Below are 21,279 nucleotides of genomic sequence, written 5' to 3' on the forward strand. Positions count from 1 at the left end.
GAGTGATGCCTCCAGCCTCGTTCTTTTTTCTCAGGATGGCTTTGGCAATTTGGGGTCTTTTGTGCTTCCATACAAATCTGATTATTTTTTTGTTCTATTTCTTTAAAAAATGCCGATGGGATTTTGATGGGGATTGCATTAAATCTGTATAATGCTTTATTTAGGTAGTATGATCATTTTAACTATGTTGATTCTTCCAATCTAAGAACATGGAATATCTTTCCATTTCTTTATATCTTCTTTGATTTCTTTTAATAGGATCTTGTAGTTTTCATTATATAAGTCCTTCACATGTTTCGTTAAATTTATTCCTAGATATTTTATTCTTTTGTTGCAATTGCAAAAGGAATTATTTTTTCCACTTCTTTTTATTACACTTCATTATTAGAGTATAGGAACGCTATGGAATTTTGAATGTTGATTTTGTATCCAGAGACTTTACTGTATTTGCTTATTGTTTCTAGTAATGTTCTTGTGGAGTCTTTAGGGTTTTCTATATAGAGAATCATGTCATCCACAAATAGTGAGTTTGACTTCTTCGTTTCCTATTTGGATGCCTTTTATATCTTTCTCTTGTCCGATTGCATTTCCTAGGACCTCCAATGTTATATTGAATGACAGTGGCAACAGTGGACAGCCTTGCCTTGTTCCTGATCTTAGAGGAAAGGTTTTTAGTTTTTCAACATTAAGTATAATGTTGGCTGAGGGTTTGTCATATATGCCCTTTATTATGTTAAGGTACTTTCCTTCTATACGGATTTTGTGAAGTGTTTTGATCATAAATGGATGCTGTTTCTTGTCAAAGGCTTTTTCTGCATCTCTTGATATGATCATATGATTCTTATTTTTCAATTTGTTAATGTGGTGTATCACATTAATTGATTTGCATATGTGGAACCATCCCTGTGCCCCGGGGATGAAGCCCACTTGATCATGTGTATAATCTTTTTAATATGTTGCTGTATTTGGTTCGCTAGTATCTTATTTTTGCATCTGTGTTCATGAGAGATATTGGTCTGTAGTTTTCTTCTTTTGTGTTATCTTTACCACATTTTGGTATCAGAGTAATACTGGCCTCATAAAATGAGTTGGGAAGTATTGCCTCCTCTTCGATTTTTGGGAAGAGTTTGAGGAGAATAGGTATTAAATATTTTTTGAATGTTTGGTAGAATTCGCTGGTGAAGCCATCTGGTCCTGGACTTTTACTTTTTGGTAGGTTTTTGATGATTGTTTCAATTTCCATATTGCAGATCTGTCTATTTAGATTTTCCAGATCTTCTTGATTCAGTCTAGAAAGATTGTATTTTTCTAAGTACTGGTCTATTTCTTCTAGGTTATTAAATTTGGTGTTACATACTCTTTCATAGTATTCTTGTATGATCCTTTGTATTTCTGCAGTGTCTGTTGTAATTATTTCTCTTTCATCCCTGATTTTGTTTATTTATGTCCTTTCGCTTCTTTCTTTAGTGAGTATAGCCAGGGGTTTGTCAATTTTATTAACTTTCTCAAAGAACTAGCTCTTTGTTGCATTTATTTTTTCTTTTTCTTTTTTTGTTTTCGATTTCATTTATTTCTGCTCTAATTTAGATTATTTCTTCCTTTCTGCTGACTTTAGGCTTCATTTGTTCTTCCTTTTCTAGTTTTTTAAGATGAAGCATTAGGTTGTTTATTTGGGCTTGTTCTTGTTTTTGAAGATAGACCTGTAATTATATGAACTTTCCTCTTATGACCACTTTTGCCGTGTCCCGAAGCTTTGTTATGTTGTACTATCATTGTCATTCATTTCTATGAATCTCTTGATCTCTCTTTTTATTTCTTCTCTGACCCAATTATTCTTCAGTAGCATATTGTTTAATCTCCATGTATTTGTGGTTCTTCCTGCTTTCTTTTTGCAGTTGATCTCTAGTTTCAAAGCATTATGATCAGAGAATATGGTTGGTATGATTTCAACCCTCTTATATTTATTGAGGCTATCTCTGTGTCCCAGTAGGTGGTCAATTCTTCAGAATGTTCCATGTGCACTAGAGAAGAATGTATAAGCAGCTGTTTGGGGATGGAAGGCTCTGTAAATGTCAATTATGTCCAGTTGGTCTAATGTGTCATTTAAGGATATTATTTCTTTATTCATTTTCTGTTTGGATGATCTGTCCATATCCGACAGTGGGGTATTTAGGTCCCCTACTAGGATAGTGTTTTAGTCTCTCCCTTTAGTTCTGTTAATAATTGCTTTACATTTTCTGGGGCTCCCTGATTGGGAGCATAGATATTAATAAGTGTTGTGTCTTCTCGGTGCATGATTCCCTTTATCATTATGAAGTGTCTCTCAGTATCTTTCTTTACCTTTTTTATTTGAAGTCTGTTTCGTCTGATATTAGTACTGCTACTCATGCTTTTCTCTGAATGCCATTTGCTTGAAATATCATTTTCCACTCTTTCACTTTGAGTCTATATTTGTCTTTGGAGCTGAGATGTGTCTTTTGGAGGCAGCATATGTTAGATTTTGTTTTTTATCCATTCTGCAACTCTGTGCCTTTTAATTGGTGAGTTCAGTCCATTTACATTTAGGATGATTAATGAAATATGAGATCTTCTTCTAGCCATTTTCTTTTGCTTTCTAGTAGCTCGTTGTTACCATTGCTTCCTTGTCCTTGTGTTTCTGTTTCCTTTATTTTGGTTGGCTTTTGTGAGTTTTCCCTCTGGTTCTTGTTTTATGTTATATACTTCAGTTCTGAATCTTTGGTGTGTAGTTACCATTACGAATATGTAGAGGAGATATACATATATATATGTATATATATATATCTATACACACACACACACATACATACACACACACACACATACAGTCATCCATTTTCTTCTGTACATACCTTATCTGCATTCCTCTTTGTGAGTTTGGACCTTTGAATCCTCTCCTTGTTAGTCATTGTTATCTCAGTTTGTCCCTATGTACGCTGAACGTTCATTACTATCTTGCTATAGCAATTCTCTTCTTATTATTTAAGCTTATAATGCCCTGTTCTTAATAAGAGTTGCACTCCTCTGTTTCTATTTGCCTGATACTCACTTTACTCCTAATTTTTTTTTTTTTTTGTCATTTTGTTTTAGGCGAGCTGAACCCTTTTAGTATTTCCTGTAGTGCAGGCCTCGTAGTGGAGAATTCCCTCAATTTTTGTATGTCTGGAAAGGTCTTAATTTCTCCTTTATATCTAAAGGAGAACTTAGCTGGATACATTATTCTAGGCTGGTAGTTCTTTTCACTTAATAGTTTAAATATTTGATTCCATTCCTTTCTGGCTTGTAAGGTTTGCACTGAGATGTCCGAGGATAATCTAATGGGTTTTCCTTTATAAGTTACCATTTTCTTCTCCCTGGCTGCCCTGAGAATTCTGTCTTTGTCATTGATTTTTGATAATTTTAATACAATGTGTCTTGGTGAAGGCCTTTTTGCGTTGAGATAATTGGGTGTTCTGTTGACTTCTTGAATTCCAAGCTCCAGCTCATTCCTTAGATTTGGGAAATTCTCGTCAACTATTTGTGTGAAAATACTTTCTAGTCCCTGCTCCTTTTCCTCACCTTCGATAGTGGGGAAGTTCAGAGCCAATGAATATTAAAACAGTCCTGAAGTAATGTAGAGATCCTGAAAAAAAAAAATGCCCATTATTTTTGTTTTTTCTCCTGATGGTATCAGCTAGTTCTTGAATTTCTCTTTCATTATTTTTCATTCTTTGGTTTCTCTCTTCTTCCTTCTGATTTATTTCTAGATTTCTGTCTTTGATATCATTGATACCTTTTTCAATTTGGTCAACTCTATTTCCCAAACTTGCTATTTCATTTTTCAACTCTTGCAGTGTGTTTTTTTTATCTCCAGAAGATCTATCCTGTTCTTTTTGAGGGTTTCAGTCTCCTTGCTCTGCTCATCTAGGTGTTTTTTCAATTCCGGAAATTGTGATATGACTCTTTTCAGAACTCACTGAATTTTTTCAGAAGTACCATCCCGAATTCTCTGTCATTTAAGTTGCATATTTCTATGTCTGAAAGCTGATTTTCCAGAGATTTTTCTCTTTCTTTCTGAGATACCTTGTCACCTTGGTTGTTCATGGTATTTAATGGACTATTTGTCTGCCTGCGCATTAATGGAAATGTAATCTGCTTTTATTCCAGAAAGAAGATTTATTATATTAGGATCTCTCTTTAGGTGCTGTCTAAGTTTCTTGGATCCCTGCTCTATATAGAGCCTTAAAAATGCCTTTTTATTTTCTGATAGATATTTAATCATACTCGCTACCCTGTTTCAGTCCCTGTCAGTGTTAGCAGAAGTTTTGGCAGCTTTTGCTCAGATTCCCCTGGGGTTCTGCAGTGATAGGTCTCGGAGGGTATGGAGACTGAGAACAAGAGAGCAGAAATGAGAGGAAAACTAGGAGAGTGTAATACCTTTGAAACGCAGGGAGGAAATGTTTGAGGAAGGGCAGGTTGATGGCATCAAGGTGGGTCAGGACTTTGAAGAACAGTAGTGCATGTGTAATGGGTAGGTCCTGGGATAGCAGATAGGAGAGAAGTTCGATTGTGCCGGGTTGTAAGGAATAAGTGTCACAGCATGCTCTGGGACATTTTAAAAAAATTTTTAATTAAGTTTATTGGGTAACATTGGTTAATGCAATTATATAATTTTCAGGTGTATATTATCATTTGACATCTGTATATTTTATTGTGTGTTTACCACCCAAAGTCCAGTTTCCTTCAGCTACCATATATTTGATCCCCTTTACCCCATCTACCTCCCCCTCCTCCCCTATCTCACAAGTAACCATTAGTCTATAGTCCTCTGGTAACCACTAGTCTATATTCCATGTCCATGAGTCTCTGTTTGTTTGTCCTGCTCATTTGTTGCTTTTAGGTTTATATCCCACATATAAGTGATATAATGTGATTTTCAACTTTTTCCGTCTGGCTTATTTCTCTTAGCATGATTATCTCGAGGTCCATCCAGGTTGTCGCAATTGGCAATATTTCATCTCTTCTTATGGCTGAGTAATATTCCATTGTATATATGTACCACAGCTTCTTTAGCCAATCATCTGTCATAGAACATTTTGGTTGCTTCCATGTCCTGGCCACTGTGAATAATGCCACTATGAACATCGGTGTGCAAATATCTTTTTGGATATGGGTTTTCAAGTCTTTGGGGTAAATACCCAGTAGTAGGATTGCTGGATCATATAGTAGATCAATTCTTAGTTTTTTGAGGAACCTCCATACTGTTTTCCATAGTCATTGTACCAATTTGTAGTCCTACTAGCAGTGTATAAGGGTTCTTTTTTCTCTGCATCCTCTCCAACATTTGTTATTTCTTGTGGGACATTTTTTTTTTTTTTTACCAAGGTTAGTATTTACTGGTATTTACATCTTGAGCATGTTTAAACAGTGTGCCCAAATTGTGTATATAATTTGATTCCAATTAAATATGAACAAAAACATGCCTATTGATTTATTTTCTCTGAATTAGGAGATCACAACTGATTTTTATTTTCTTTTTCATACTTGTCAGTATTTTCTAGAGTTTCTATAAGTATTTATTACTTTTAGAATTGGAAAAAATATTATACAAATTATTTTTTTAATGTCATACTCCTTATGTATTGCATGGCATAAGCTTCTCATTTATTGAAACTTGTATGCAATATAACCATTTAAAGTTCCCTCCAGGCCTATGAAAATTGATTCCACCTGCGTTTCTAGCTGTCCTCCTCTGAAAGACCCTTCAACTCTTCTTATGAGGTCTGTACTGGCACTGTTTCCTTATTTGCTACTCGTGGCTTGCCTGTGCTTCACCAATATGCTTACTTTGTCTTTATGACAAAGCACCATGAAAAATAAAAATCTCTTGTAAACTCATGGTCCAGGAGTGTCATCTTACTAGGGTCAGATTCTCTTGTGGTGGATCCTTCACATTATGTAAGCCTTAGAAAATTCTCAGTGAGCTGCAGCCTTAACCAAAGTGATAAACGTGAGAGCCACATGTGCTGACCATCCTTGTAATCCCTTTTGGTTCTCATGTTTGAAAAGAGATTGGCAGACACAGTTTATCCTAGGTGTCCTTGGCATTGCATTTTTTCCTCACTGTCCAGCTGCTTTCAAAACTACATGACCCCAGACACCCTCTCATTAAGTTCTGATTATAAGACATTTAGTCAAGTGGGAGGAAGTCAGTATTTTTACCAGACAGCTTGGGAGAACATGGCATCTCTGTGTGGGCCGGGCTGGTATTATTGCTCATATCTGCTTATATCTCTGTGTGGGAGGACTGCCGATTCATCCTGTTAATTAACCTTGCCTAATGAGCATGTAAACAACAGATTTCCTTGTTAGAAAATAGCAATACACTGATTCTCCGTTCTGTTATCTTTGATGCATGTGTGGGATTCTTAGGGTTGAGCTTTTATTACCACACTAACTTATGGACCTCAGTTTCTCAAAATATTAAATAGGGGAAATAACTCTTTTATACAGAAAGAGTATTGTATGCAAAAAGAAGATGAAATATTTATAGATCATTGAGTTTGGCTGAAAATAGTGTATTATAAATAGTTGATGGCTGACGTTGCCTTTGCTGGGCTGACGAATCTCTCCAGGGAGAGACCAGGGGCACATGATTGTTGAATGGGTAAGGTCCACTGGCATGCTTCACAATTATACAGAGTTCACAATTTTTAAAAAGGCATGTTGGAACAACTACCTGGTGAATGATCTATAGGCAAAGCAATTTGATATTAGCAACTTTATTGAATACAGGTAGTATTCTGAGTAAGGCACCCAGAGGTTAAACGGTTTGCTGGAGGCCACCCAGCCCGTGTGTGGTTGAGTCAGATTTAGAACACAGTTCTAATTAGCTCCTGATTTCCAGTTTTGTGCTGAGGCAAACCATACTCCACCCACACAATGATTTTACTCAGTTAACTTTGTCTGAAGGTACTCTTTATATTTTGACCCATTGAAATATGTTATTGTTCTTTAATTAATGAATTGCAAAGCCAAACGAGGCAAGCTAGTAAGAGGTTTTTACTTATAGAAACTAAACTTGGTGTTAGACCCATGTATTGTAGTGAATTTGAGGGCTATACTTCCTAGGGAAAAGACAAAATTCCAAAATGAGTAAGATTGGAAAATGGAGCCCCAAAGGATGAAGACATAGAGATTGTACAGGAGTAAGGCACCATGCCTGCTGTCGAGTAGCTCTGAGTGTAGTGCAGGATTGAGAGAGATTGTCCCATATCATAAACCTAGGGTGCTATGAGAGTCTGGGCAACTCAGAAGACTCTCTAACTTGGACCAAAGCATAGGGGAGTAAAACGATGGGGTGAGTGTTGGTCAGGAACTACAAATTCGAGAGGTGGATAGGTCATGAAGAGCCACAAATGTCATGCAAAGGAATAACAATGCATTCATTTGGTACCTCTCTATTTAGTGCCTTTTTCTGTGTGTGTGTGTGCCAGGCACTATTCGATGCACTTGCGATAACTTAATGGACAGAATTCCTTAGTGAGCATAAATTCCTGCCCTTGAGAAGCTTACATTTCAGTGAGGAGAAATGCTAAATAAACAATAAGTAAATAATAAGGAAATTCAGTGATATGTTAGAAACACATACATATATTAGGCAGTAAATGCATAAGGAAAAGTGGTCCAGCTAGGTGATCAAGGTTAAGATGAATAGTAATTAGTCATCTTGACAGTATCTACCCTGATGAGAATGGCACTTTACCTCCCCAAAACACATAGCCCTAGTCTAATAATGAGAAAAACATCAAACAAATCCCAGTTGAGGGACAATCTATAAAATACCTGATCAGTATTTTTCAAAACTGTCAAGATCATCAAAAACAAGTAAGTCTGAGAAACCATCACAGCCAAGAGGAAGCTAAAGAGACATGACAACTAAGTATCATGTGATATTCTGGATTCATTAATTGTGAAAAATGTGCCAAACTAATGCAAGGTGTCACGTGGAGGAAACTGGGTGTAGATTATATGAGAAATCAGTGTACTCTTTTGCAATAATTCTGTAAATTTAAAACTAAAATTAAAAGTTTATTAAAATTAAATATTTATTAAAATTAAAAGTTTATTAAGAAAAAAGCAGAGTAAAGGGGATCAGAAATCCAGAGCAGAGATATGTTTATAATTTTAAATAGGGGGTTCAGGGTAGACCTTGTTGAAAAGGTGACATGATCAGTCACTTAAAGAGAGAGTTGGCCATGTTAATATCTGGGGGAACAGCCAATGCAAAGATCCTGAGGTGAGAACATGTCTGCAAGTTTGAGAACCAGCAGGGAGGCCTGTGTGCCAGTAGAAGGGAGGGTAGCCCAAAGGGAAAGTATGAGGTCATAGAGGAAAGATGATATTGAACAAGTAGGGGATTTTCGGCTGTTGTTATTCATGCGTTGTGTGCCAGGAACCATGCCATGTATTGTCTTATTTAATTCTCTCAGCTATCCTAGGAGAGGGGTATTGTTAATTTGCTGCATATGAGAAAGCTGAGATTAGAAAGGTTAAGTAATTTACTGAAGTCCCATTACTGGTAATAGGTAGCGCTGCAATTCATTTTGTCCTCCCTCCTGAGCTCCAAAGTTGTCACTCCTGACCTCTGCCTCCTCTCTTTAGATCTTCTAAGCCAGGAATTAGTGAATTATAGCCCACTGGAAAGCCTGGCCCTCTGCTTGTTTTTTCATTTGTTTGTTTTAAGTTGAGGTAAGAACCACATATAAAATATGCCATCTTAACCATTTTAACACCAGCAGTGTTAATTAAGTATATTCATAATGTTGTGAAATAGATCTCCAGAACTTTTTCACCTTACAAATCTGAAACCCCATACTCATTAAAGAACAATTCCTCTCTCATCACCCCCCAGCTCCTGGTAACCACCATTCTACTTTCTGTTTCTATGAATATGACTACTTTAGATACTTCATAAACATTGAATTATGCAGAGTTTGCCTTTTTATGACTGGCTTATTTTACTCAGCAGGATGTCCCCAAGGTTCATTCATGTTGTAGCATGTGACAGAATTTCCTTCCTTTTTAGGGCTGAATAATAGTCCATTGTATGAATATACTACATTTTGTTTATCTGCCTGTTTTGGAAATAAAATTTCATCAGAACACAGACAGGCTCATTCATTTTTGTATTATCTATCTATAGTTGCTTTACCCACTATAGCTGTAGAGTTGATAAGTTGTAAAAGTGACTGTATGGCCCCATAAACCTAAACTATTTATTACCTGGCTCTTTACAGAAAATGTATGCTGACTCCTGTTTTATTGGACAGACTCTGAAGAGTTCAGAGAAGTGATGTGGAGGCTGCATTAGAGGGAGGAAGACAAGGCAGGAAGACCTTGCTGGCTTTTTGGGAGATACAGACGTGGACATGGAACTTGCCCTCAAGAAGCTTATAGTCTAATTGAGTGGGGGAGAGACAGTTTACAAAGTTGACTTGTTTAGTGATGCTTTAGACATTCAGGGAAAGGAGAAGCCCAAAAGGATTAAGTCTTCAGAAAAGACTTCATAGAGGGTTGGGATTCGGGATGGGATGGATCGAATCAATGTTGGGCATGGAGAGCTGTATCAGCCTTTCACCATACCTCATCATACCTTAACAAGTGAAGTAAGACACTGAAAGCATCTAGAGTTGTGTCTGGCATATAGTAAATGCTCTACTAGAATATAAGTTCTATGAGGGCAGGATTTATAGCTGTTTTGTTCACTGTTTTATCACCAATACCAGGAACACAGTAGGTGCTTCAAAAATATTTATGGAATGAACAAATCGCTGCAATGCTCAATAACTCTTTTTAGCTATTTTATTTTTAGTGTACAAGTACAGGCAAAGGACTGGATCCCTCACATTGGTCTGTTAATTAATTTATTACACTGCCGATAATTTGGGGGACTGTTAAAGCAGCAGCTGTCTTAATTCTTTATTGCTAGAGATAATCATGATGTGGCGAGAGGGCTGTAAATCAGAGGTACTAACAACAAAGGAAAAAGGAGAAGAAGAAAATAATGTCAAATGATTCTAAAGATGACCACTCAAAAAAAAAATTCATTCATTTATTCAACCAACATTTATTGAGCTGCAGCTGTGTTCTGGGGGTCCAAGGGTGCGCAAAATAGATAGTTGCTGCCCAAGGGGATTTTGACATCAAAACTGTAATTACACATGTAATGTATGTAATTTATAGAAGTGCAGGTGCCACGGAAACCTAAACAAAGACATTTAGCCTAGTCTAGGACATCAGAGAATGCTTCTCTGAGGAAGTGATGAGTTCTGATTATTGGTAGTGTGACAAACTACACCCAAACTTAGTGTCCTAAAGCAATTTATTATTTGTCATGGTTCCGGGTTAACTGGGATCAGCTGGAAAAGTTTCACTTGGGATCTGTTGTGAGTTGCAGTTAAATACTGAGCATAGTTGGAATCATTGGAAAGCTCAACTGGGCTCTCATCTAAGATGGCTTCTTCACTCATGTCTGGTGCCTCTGTGCTCTAACCTGTGGCCTCTCTCCAGCAGAGTAGCCTGCATGTTCTATATATCAGTTTAGATCTCCAAGAGATAGAAGAGGAAGCTGCCAGGCCAGTTAAGGGCCATACCTCAAATGGGGACAGCATCATTTCTCCCACATTGTGTTGATCAAACATCGTAAGTCTTGCCCAGATTCAAGGGAGTGAAAAAAATAAGTTTTTTGATGGGGGAATATGATTAAGAAGGGTAAATGCATATTTACATCAGAAATCGAAGGGAATAGCTGTGCAAGTTCCAAATCAAAGCAATAGAAAGCACTAATAGTGAAAATCAAAATTCCAAGAATAGGAAATACAGATTAGCCTAGAGGACTTGGGGTGGGAGGGAGAGTGGGTCAGGGAACTCTTACCCCAAATGGCGTGGCTAATATGAGAGAATTGGGATTTGAACCTAGATGTGAGTCTTGATCCACTAGATTGCTTTCTGTTATTTGACTGTATTGCTCACAATGCTGCCTATGGAAAGTCATTTTATGTAATAAACTTGAAAGTCTCTTGCTAATCAAAAAGTCATTCTTTCTAATTTCTTTATAGCCATCCAGACAAATACTTTCTAAGTGTTCTAGGCTCAATTCCAAGGGCATCTCTTTTTGAAGACTTTCTAAATATCTCCTTCACCTCCACTGACAATTGTCCCCTACCAAATGTATTTCTGCCCTCTACCAAGGCAGTTCTTTGGATTTATTTTCTTAAGCACTCTAAGCCTCTTTAGGGTGAGAACTGTATTTTATTCATCTTTCCATCTTTAGTGTCTTGATTCTGGAGTGACCTTAGTAAATGATGAATGGATAGATAGATGAATGATTTCCAGAATGCCTTGTGAAACAGCTTTAAAATGGTTCTGAAGTTGAATTGTTACTGCCCTTTAAGGAGGATTAAATGAGGCAATGCATACCAAAGTGTCCATGGGACCGCTTACTCTCCCTAGGCCTCAGTGACCCCTTGTGTGAAAGGTTGTGGTTGACAGGATGCTCTCAAAGCTCTCTTCCTTCTCTCACTATCATTTTAGAATGTGTAAGATGGAAGTATTGCACAGGTCAGCAGTGCTGGCCATCAGTGGTTCCATGTTTCTAACCCAAGCAGAGAGAACTAAGAGTATACTCTTAGATATTTTGATGAGAGAGAGAGAGAGAGAGAAGAGAGAGAAAGAAAAAGAAAGAAAGAAAGAAAGAAAGAAAGAAAGAAAGAAAGAAAGAAAGAAAGAAAGAAAGAAAGAAAGAAAGAAAGAAGAAAGAGAAAGAAAGAATCACTTTGAATGTATTTACTCTCTCTCTAGTATGATTAAAGAATTTGATACTGAATTTTAAGCACTGAGTAAGGCAAGGAATATTCATAATCTTAGATGAGTAACTTAGTGCTCTGTACCTTGGTGCCTCTTCTATAAAATGGGAAAATTATACTTTGTCTATCATGTCCATTTGAAATTATAGTAAAGAAAGAACTAAAAGTTTCAAAATTTGTTATGTATTTCTTTTTTCTTAGGCTGTGGTCTATAAGATAAAACTTAAAAATCCCAAGTTTCAAAATTGCAGAGGTAGTGAGACCCTATTGCACAATTCAGGAGGCTCAAGTCATCTTGGAGACACAGAAAACAAAACTCCATTTGCAGCTAGAAAAATATTATAACGAATTTTATCTCTATAAATCTGTGTCTTGCTTGGTGAGTACTAACATAATATCAAAATATAAAAGTAGACAAAGTCACAGCTGTTGCTAATTTACATGAAGTTAAGCACAGAGTTCCTATGAAACTACAAACCTTGATACATCTAAATAAAGGACCATATATACTCATTTTATTTACATAGATTAAGCAATGTGGATTGGTGCTGTCGATTTAATTGTAGATTAGTGCTGTTGGTTTAATGATCTAAGTGCTAAAAATGATTTTAATTAACCATAAAAACCATGCAGTTTTTAAAAAGAAAGCATATCTATGTACCTTTGCAGCAGCTTGCAAAGGTGTTACTAATGGCCTAGTTTTACCTACTTGTAAATAGTCAAGGGGAAAAAAAGCCCTTGCCTAAATTGTTTAGTTTTTGTTTTTTTTGTTTTTGTTTTTGGTGAAGATACAAAGGTGTATGTGGCTGTTGAATACATGAAATGTGGCAAGTGTGGCTGAGGAACTTTATTTGATTTTAATGAATTTAAATTTAAATAGCCCTGTATAGCTAGTGTCTACCGTATTGATCAGCATCACTGTCCAGGTCTGCTCTAATTTGACATGGGTTTGGCGATCTAGCATTTCCCAGAGAGAGCGGGTTAGTGCTAGGATTTTCTGCCAAGCCCTGAGGCTGAACCTGTACTTCTAGGCCAGTCCTCAAAGCTTAGGGAGTTTGGAGCCTGAAGCCTTTTTCCAGAATGACTAGACAAATTCTGAAGTCCAGGGTCATCATGAGGCATTACATAATCTAAATCTAGGAGGCACAAACACATTCGTGCACCTGTAAGTCAAACAAATTATCAGTACTTTCGAGGTTTGTGAAAGGACCCATGCATTTGTGACTTTCAGACTGATTTTAATATAGACCTAGTCACAGAGTTCCTAGTCTCTTTTGCTTACTATTTTAGGTCAGCATATCACAGAGATTTGCCAGGGCAATCTTTTCACAACTGCTCTCAAAGGCTTCTCTGTGTGAGTAAAAACTATTGACCTTAATTCCCCTTATCAGGAGTTCCACCCTGCACTGTGTAAGTTCTAATACAAAGCAGGTAATGCTGTGTACTCTTGACAGTGGAACTTCTGTGTGGATATTGTCCACCTTTGGGCATGACTGGGATAGAAGAGATGCAGAGATGGGGAAGAAATTGGGCAGATTTTATGTACTACAGAATACAATGACCCGTGTGCCAATGTTGTCCTGTTTATTTTCTTCCAGGAAATTAAGTATTGCTGTGGCACTGCTTTGACAAGTACTTTCTGTTGTCTTTACAGAGATCTCACTGGAGAATAATTTCAAAGGAGCATTTGTCTCCCAATACCATTGTTAATGGCCATGATCAGCTAGCAAATGCTTTTAACGACTGGGAAGACATCAGCCACCTCCATGCTTTGTCTGCTCCAGGCAGCCCAATGAAGTTTCCTTCCAGTTGTTCCCAGAACTCTGTTGCCTGAAGCACCTCTCTTTGTTGGGTGAATGAATGCTCATGAAGCCCTTTCCTGAACCAGCTTAGGAGGCTTAGGCCTCCTAGAGCCTGCAACATGGAAGCTTTGGAAGTGGATGATATCAGCCCGGCCTTGGAAGTTACTGAGGATTTCTTTAATACTTTTGAGAGTAAGCTAGAAAAATCTGTGCAGCAAGCAGAGGTTTATGGGATTCAGGAAGTCCCTGAACTGGTGGGGCACGAGGTACTCAGTAACATAACAGACAACGGTGCTATCAGAAATGTTGCCTCTCTGAGCAAGGAGGGCATGATTTGGGATCACTGTACGACCAGGCTCTTAGAAACCAAAGCTCAAAATGTCTTCCCTGCCAAAGAACAGTTTATGGTCCAGAAAGGGACAGCCCCAGATAATCTTTCCTGGATGGAACAAAAGGAAGCGTCAACCTTTAATTTTTTCAACATCTGTCAGCGTCGGAGGGACAGACCTCGTTCTGTGAATGACTTACTGGATGAGACCTCTACTTTTAAGCCAGGGCATGCTCGATCAAGGTCAGATATTACCCAGGTGGACTGGAGGGTGATCCTCAAAACCACACCTTTGCAGCAGCAGCAACAGCAGCAGCAGCAACAACCATCTCTTCAGGGCCCTCACTTCACCAGGCCGTCTTTTCTTTCCTCACCAAATAAGGTTGAAGATGCTCAAGGAAATACCGGTATGTTTTTTTATCTGATTGCTATTGAACTGTTGTTGGTTTTCCTTTGTCTCTTTTACATTTACCTCATGAGAATCTTATTCTCCAATATCAGTGTCTGGCTTAAGCACCCACTTCCATTTACTTTCACACTTTACCTTATCTTAAGTCTACAGTCTTATTATCTCCAGAGGAGGTACTGAGTGAAAACACAACTACGGTTAATCCTTCGTTTCTAATCTTGTATGTTAGAATCAATATTCTCATAATTAATGTAGTATTTTTCTTTTGAACGTTGTATGATACTGCTTATTCACATCAGTAGGTGTTCATCAGATGACACGTGATATGTAGCCTCGTGCTCTGAAGAATTTAAGGATGTGTGAAGACACAGTCCCTTCCTTAAAGAACTCACTTAGCTGAGGGGATAAGACCTTCACAAAGACTCAGGAAGTCACCTAGTAGTGAGAGAAAATAGATGGTCAACTGAAATGTTTCTGAGAGAACATTTGTTTTACTCTACTGTTGGGATTATTATTATTATTATTATTATTATTATTATTATTATTTTCTAATGAATGAAGGACAGTGAGTGTAAGAGGATAGAGGAAGGAAGAGACACTCTGGGCTGGACTTGTCAGGAAGGGCTTGTGAAAGGTCATGGAATTTGAGCTGGATCTTGAAGGACACTAAAATACAGAAAGAGTCACAGTAGAGGACACCTGGTCAGGATGATGATGTGAACAAAGGTGAGGAGATGGGAGGTGCAGAGGAGAGCAAGTCAGCCCTGTGAGGAGAGCAAAGGATCCCATTGTGGGTAGTGAGAGGAGAAGGTTGGAGAGGTTCATTAGGACCCCACTGTACACCTTGAATATTTTCCCCCTCATACTTTATACATATACATATGTGTATACTCATGTTCTCACACATGAACTTTCTCTTCTGTGAGACACGACAGACCATCTGTTTCCCTCAGCATTTTCTTTCAAGATAACCCTTTTTATACAGGCTATCCATTTTTATTACTGATTATTCTTCAATCACCCTGCTTAACTCTTAATTTAGATGGCTTCTGCTCAATTAACTAGGGAGACTATTTGATGTACTTAACTGTTATTATAATGTTACTTGAGTCTCTATCATTGCTTGGTATTCCATGGTACATTTAACATTTTAATTAATAAAATTTAGTTTATAAGTGTAACTTGAGGCAAGAATATAATTTAGTATATCTGTTAAGGAAATGCAGCATTCATGTCTCTGAGGTGCTTCATTATTTTCACATCCAGTTCAAATCAATTTTTTTAAAATACCCCTCACACACTCAAATTTATGACTTGTGATTCCTTATTTTCTCTCCTAGACTTTCACCAGCCCTCTATAACATCTATTCAAGGTTGGTGACCATGGGAGAAAAAAGAAAAGGACTTTATAAAGCACAGGACTTGGTAACTGATTAGATATCAGGGGACAGACAACTCGCTGTGACCCTGGTACATGGCAGAATGAGAGCTCTGCCAAGAGCCCGTGTACAGACAGATGTACTCATTGATTAGCAAGTAAACTGTTGTTTTTTGGTTTCTTAGAGTTTGCATAGAGTTTTATCACTACACCTTCATAACCATTCTAAATCTCTGGCACAACCAAAGTTAAGAGGATGTCATATTTCTAATATTATTTTTCCTATCTTGTTCAGATTGTAAATGCAAGAACCAAATCTTCCTTAGGTTCTCTCTTTAGTGTCTTATGATTATGATTTTTATTTTTAATTCTCAGTTTAAAAAAAGTTTAATATTAAATGATGTTGAAATATAAGTGCCGAATGGTGTTTTGAAAAATAAACTGTAACAAATGGCCTTTACATGTATTGGTATAACATAACCGGGTCACCTTTTGGTCATCCATGGGATACACATCTCAGTAGGAATTAGCAAAGTTGGGCAAACGATATGCCAGATTTCTGATGCTTTTTCTTTCTGGCATGCTCTGGAGACAGACAGAATAAATCATGTTTTTATTGCTCACCAGATGAGGGGCAGGGGCAAGCAGTGAGTGCTCACTGGTCATGCATTCTTGGGCTGGGGGCATAGAGGAGTTCTAGAAACATGGCTGGTCACCCAGTCTGCCGACTGTAATTCTCACAGCATTGCGGGGAGTGTGCCAACATTCAGGTGCATTCTATTCAAAATCAGCCAAAATCTTTGAGTTAAGTTTACTTTAAAACCTTTGAAATTAGTGATCCAAACTGAAGAAAGGCTTATTGTTTCCCCTGAGGGAATATGTCAACAGCAGAGGGAGGTGGTGTGGTCTCTTGGCTAGAGCTGGAGATTTGAGGTCAGACCAGACTTCTTCCTTGAGCTCCAGACTTGCATATCCGGCTGCCTGGTGAACATGTCTGTTGGAATGTCTCATAGGCACATTTAATCCAAAGTGTCCAAAAGTGACCCATCATCCTCCCATCTCCTGCTCCTGCTGTTTTAAAAATTAAAAGTGTTAATGACAGGCTGGGGGCTTCTCAGAAGAAATAAAATTTAGTCAAATGGGTTTCCTTGATGAGATCAACTTGATTTTGTGTCTGGCCCTATCACTCTTTTACCTACGGGCTTTTTTCCTATGTTTTCTTCACTTGATTTTTTCCCCCTAGCTCCTTTTCTGAGCTCATCTTGAGTAGCTTAAAGACTTACCAGGAATGGTCTTTCTCTTTGTCATCCACCCTTTCCTCCTCTTTTGCTTCCCTTATCCCCTCTCTCTCCTTCTATAACAACAAGCCAAAGGGTCTTCTACATTAGATAGGACTGCTGCACCTTCTGCCTTATTTGGTGTTGAGTAACTGGGCTCTTGAGCCTTATTACTGAGGATGAATGCTGCTTTGGGTATAAAGCAAATCAGGTTCTGAGATAACGAGGGCAGTTGGTAGCTGGGTGTAATAACACTGTTTTGTTAATGGCCAGGCCTGTCTGAAGAAGGCATGGCCAAACGAGGTAGTGTATTGGTTGAAAACACTGAATTTGAACCTACACTGTTAGAGTTTCAATTCTTGTTTTAGTACTTATTAGCTCTTTAACAGGGCAGGTTTCTAATCTCTGTGCCTTTATTACTATTATTATTATTAGTCATAAAGTATGGAAAAACGATAGTACCTCAATTTCTTGCGAGCATTAAATGAGTTAAAGCATCTAAAGTGCTTCTTAGAACCATGTTTGGCATGTAGTATGCACTTAATAAATGTTTTAAATGTTTAATAATATTAGTTTTACTATTACTAATTGAGTTTTAAACTCATCAGTGAGAATCAAGGTGGCACTACCAGTCACTCCTAGTTTTCCCTAGCATAGCCTCTATTATAAAATGGTCTCGCAATAAATATTTCTTGAATTGGCCTTCCTGCAGTGTACCTTTTCATAGCTGTTAACTGGTTTGTTAATGGGAAATGGGCCATTCATTCCCTCTCTCATACCGATTTGTGATCAGCTGTTTACTGTCTTCCACACCAGGGTTTATGGTCACTGAGGAAGGGATTGGTTTTGTCCTTAGTACCTGACACAGCACTCTGAACATAATATGTGCACTAACATGCTTTTCGTCCCCCAGTAAACTGTGGCACCTCAATTTGAACCCATGCAGTCTTCCTCTAGAGTCCATGTTCTTGATCACTAAGCTAGACTGCATCCTTACTTTGAAAACCAGTAGTTCTCAGTCTCCAGAACCCCCCCACTTTTAAAGCCTTATTGACAGTCAGTCTCTGTGGGGGTAGAGGGTGGGAAGTAGTATTGAAGAAACAGACCTGGATAATGTTCATTGAACTAAAATTAATCCCTCAGCAGATTACTGGTTAGGAAAAACTGAGATACACCAAAGCAGTGGAGCTAAAAGCAAGGATTGTTTCCTGCATTTAACATATCCGCTAAAATACATGGACAGTGCAGAGCTGGCCACAGTTCTTCAGGAGATCAGTGAATCCACAAAAAGAAGACAGTAACTTTACCTTTCACATTCATGAATGTTAGGTATGCAGAGCTTAAGTGAACTGACCCCCGATGGTTTGTAATTATGAAAAAAGGCTTGGGGTTTTGCCCTATCTTTGTCTGCCTTTTTTAGTCTTACTTAGAAGCCCGAAGGCAACATTCTAGAGATTGCATTTCCTCAGGCAGAGACAGACCTAGGAGAGACTTCTTAAGATGGAATGTTGCCTGTGCTAAGTGGGCGAAGGGTACTGCCAGTGGGTCCTACTAGGTTTATTGCGTGTGGCTTGAATCCAACCTAGTTAACACTATCGCGTTACCTGGGGATTGAATAGTAATGTCAAAAAGATTAGTTCATAGAGTGATAAGAAGGAATAGATCTAAGGTAAGATTTCTAAAGAATCTCAAGGTAGGTGGTGACGACCAAAGCCTCCTAAGGGTCAGCTTCTTTCCTTACCGCCATCCTAGGGTCTGCCATCCCCTGGGCAGCTGTAGGGAGGTGTGACTGGAACTAGTCCTGAGGGAGGGCTCTGATCCCACTACCAGAATGGCAAATTTCTAGTCCTAGCCCTAATCTTAGTACTATACAAACATGTTCTTGACCATTATCTATACTTAACCCTTTACCTCTTTGCATCACTGTCATTTTCTTGTTCATTTAACCAAGAATTTCCTATAGGATAAAGAAGGTAGGGTTTTAACATCATAGAATTACAGTTCAAGTATAAACATATATTAAAGTAAGAACATAAAAAGTCATATGAACATGTGGACACTAGATACGTTATTGATATGAAAAATAAGTTACACACACACACACACACACACACACACACACACACAAACACACTTATACCTGTAAGTGTGCACACATGGTAGAGGAAGGTGAAGCTCAACGGAAAGAACACTCAGCTAGGATTCAAAAGTGTCTTATCCCAGCTCCGCTCCTTACTCACCTGCAGGTTTGAAAAAAGCACTTCTCTGTTGCTTTCGGTTTATAAACCTAGTGAAGCAGATTAAATTATCTCTACGAGCCTTCCCAACTCTAAAATTACATCATTCTAAGATAGATGTATTTGAACTGACCCAGACTCATGGTTGTGTGGGAGCTAATTACTATAGTTAGATTGGTAATGGAAGGTCACGATGGAAATATAGGAATGCTCTATTAAATTATTTAACACAGATTTCTGTGTACAAAGTACACAGAAATATTTCGGTGTAACTCTACTTATGGATGAACTGCTATTGTACTTTTAAAAATCAAAATTTTAAAAAGAAATGCTTTACATTAGTTATGGAGCTCCGAAACTCAACAGACTGCCAGAAGCCCACTGACTTTCCCTCCCTGACTGTTCGCATTTTCATGTGCGTGGCAAGGGCAGTGGTCAGCTGGGCCTTTGTTTCCGTTGGTTTCACTCTCTGGTGACCCGGTACCATTCCTATGCCTGTATTTTCTTGTTCTAAGTACTTTAGGAGAAGGTCTCAAGCAGAGATTTTCTTTAGGGCTAGAATAACCATGGCAGTATGGTTTCTTTATCCTGAGTTTTATGTTACTCTGTTTCGATTCCCTTTTTCCCCATCTTTCACTTGAAAAAAAAAAAAAAAGCCAAATTTGGGACTTAAACTAAAATGACTGCTTTTTCAATTATGATGTTTCTCAAAAGCATTGGAGCCGGTAGAGGTGGAAATATTCCTGCAGGCTTAGAACAAGTGAGGTCACCAGGACATGGTCTCTTGCTGAATTTATGATTCACCCTTCAGCAAGATTAGTCAGTACAAAGAAGTTGCTAAAATAGGTCACAGAAAGTTGATTTTATATGGTTGTGTAGTTTCCATTGGTTACATTATTGAATGTTGGCCCGTGGCAGCTATTCGGAAACCCGACATGCCTCATCGACAGCCCGCATTCCGATTCCTCACATTTCTATATGGGAACTCTGAAAATGAAGTGTCTGACTTTTTTTGTGGTTGCTCTGTTAATGTATTTTATCTTTCTTGGCTAAGAAGAACTATAGTTACTAATTTGACAAATTGCTAAAGTTACCTTCTTAAAACAAATCTTTTCATAGTACTCTGTTCTCAAAAATGAGTCATAGCTTTCCATTTTTTACAAAACCAGTTATAGAGATCTTCCTAACCTTATTGCCCACACCTTTCTTCAGCCCATCTATGTACCATTTTTTAATGTGCCATGTGCTTTCAAGCTCCCGGGCCTTTGCTCGTGCTGTCTCTTCATCTCAGAATACCTTCCCTGCCTTTTTTACTTTTCAGAATCCTCCATTATCTTTCAAGAACCAATTCAAATGCCACATCCTTTCTGAGACCTTTCCATATTCTTCTCAATTAAAATATTTTTTTCTTTCACCTTATGTTTCCACAGCACATTTTATTCTGCTTTACATTATAAGTAATTGCTATACATCCATCTCCCACACTAGGTTGGAAGTTTTTTGATGATGTGAACCATGTCTTAGAAAATTTTGTATTGTACCAAGTATGAGCATATTCAAGGTGTTTGGTTGAATTTTATGTATTGGTGCTTGGACAATTAGGACAGTACTGTCTTTTTTTTTTTTTTTTCCAAAATGAAAAATGCCTTTTTGTTTTACTTACCTATAGCTTGAGTCAGTTGAATGAAGTTTGTTGTTATTAATACTATCAGTTATTATTTAATGAGAGTTAATTTTATGCCTAATCCTGTGCTAAGACGTGTTCATTGATTACCTTATTTAATATTTATAATGGTTTAATATGCTAGATGATATTGTTCTAATTTTACAAATGAGGAAGCTGAAATTTAGAGAAGTTAACCTCACCCCAGGCCATACAGCTAGAATATGGTGGGGCCAGTATACTAAGCCAGACTGGATATTTGAGGCCACATGAAATCACTGAATAATACTGTCTCTCAAGACTGAGGAAGTTTAGGACTCA

At 37.8% G+C, this 21,279-nt stretch overlaps 1 protein-coding gene across 4 annotated transcripts in view; it reads left to right on the forward strand.

Annotated features, from left to right (window-relative positions):
- PLEKHM3 (pleckstrin homology domain containing M3) overlaps positions 1–21,279 on the forward strand; it is a 171,491-nt gene that overhangs the window by 14,296 nt on the left and 135,916 nt on the right. For 3 of the 4 annotated variants that reach the window (XM_023536249.1, XM_023536252.1, XM_023536251.1), the window contains exons 2-3: positions 13,519–14,401; positions 15,744–15,776. In XM_023536249.1, the coding sequence (XP_023392017.1) occupies positions 13,786–14,401; positions 15,744–15,776 (649 nt within the window). In that variant the 5' untranslated portion in view covers positions 13,519–13,785. The remainder of the gene's footprint in view (positions 1–13,518; positions 14,402–15,743; positions 15,777–21,279) is intronic. The other variant, XM_011369645.2, reaches the window with a different exon arrangement.

Source organism: Pteropus vampyrus, unplaced genomic scaffold (genome assembly GCF_000151845.1).
Source record: "Pteropus vampyrus isolate Shadow unplaced genomic scaffold, Pvam_2.0 Scaffold152, whole genome shotgun sequence".
Taxonomy (NCBI): Eukaryota; Metazoa; Chordata; class Mammalia; order Chiroptera; family Pteropodidae; genus Pteropus; species Pteropus vampyrus.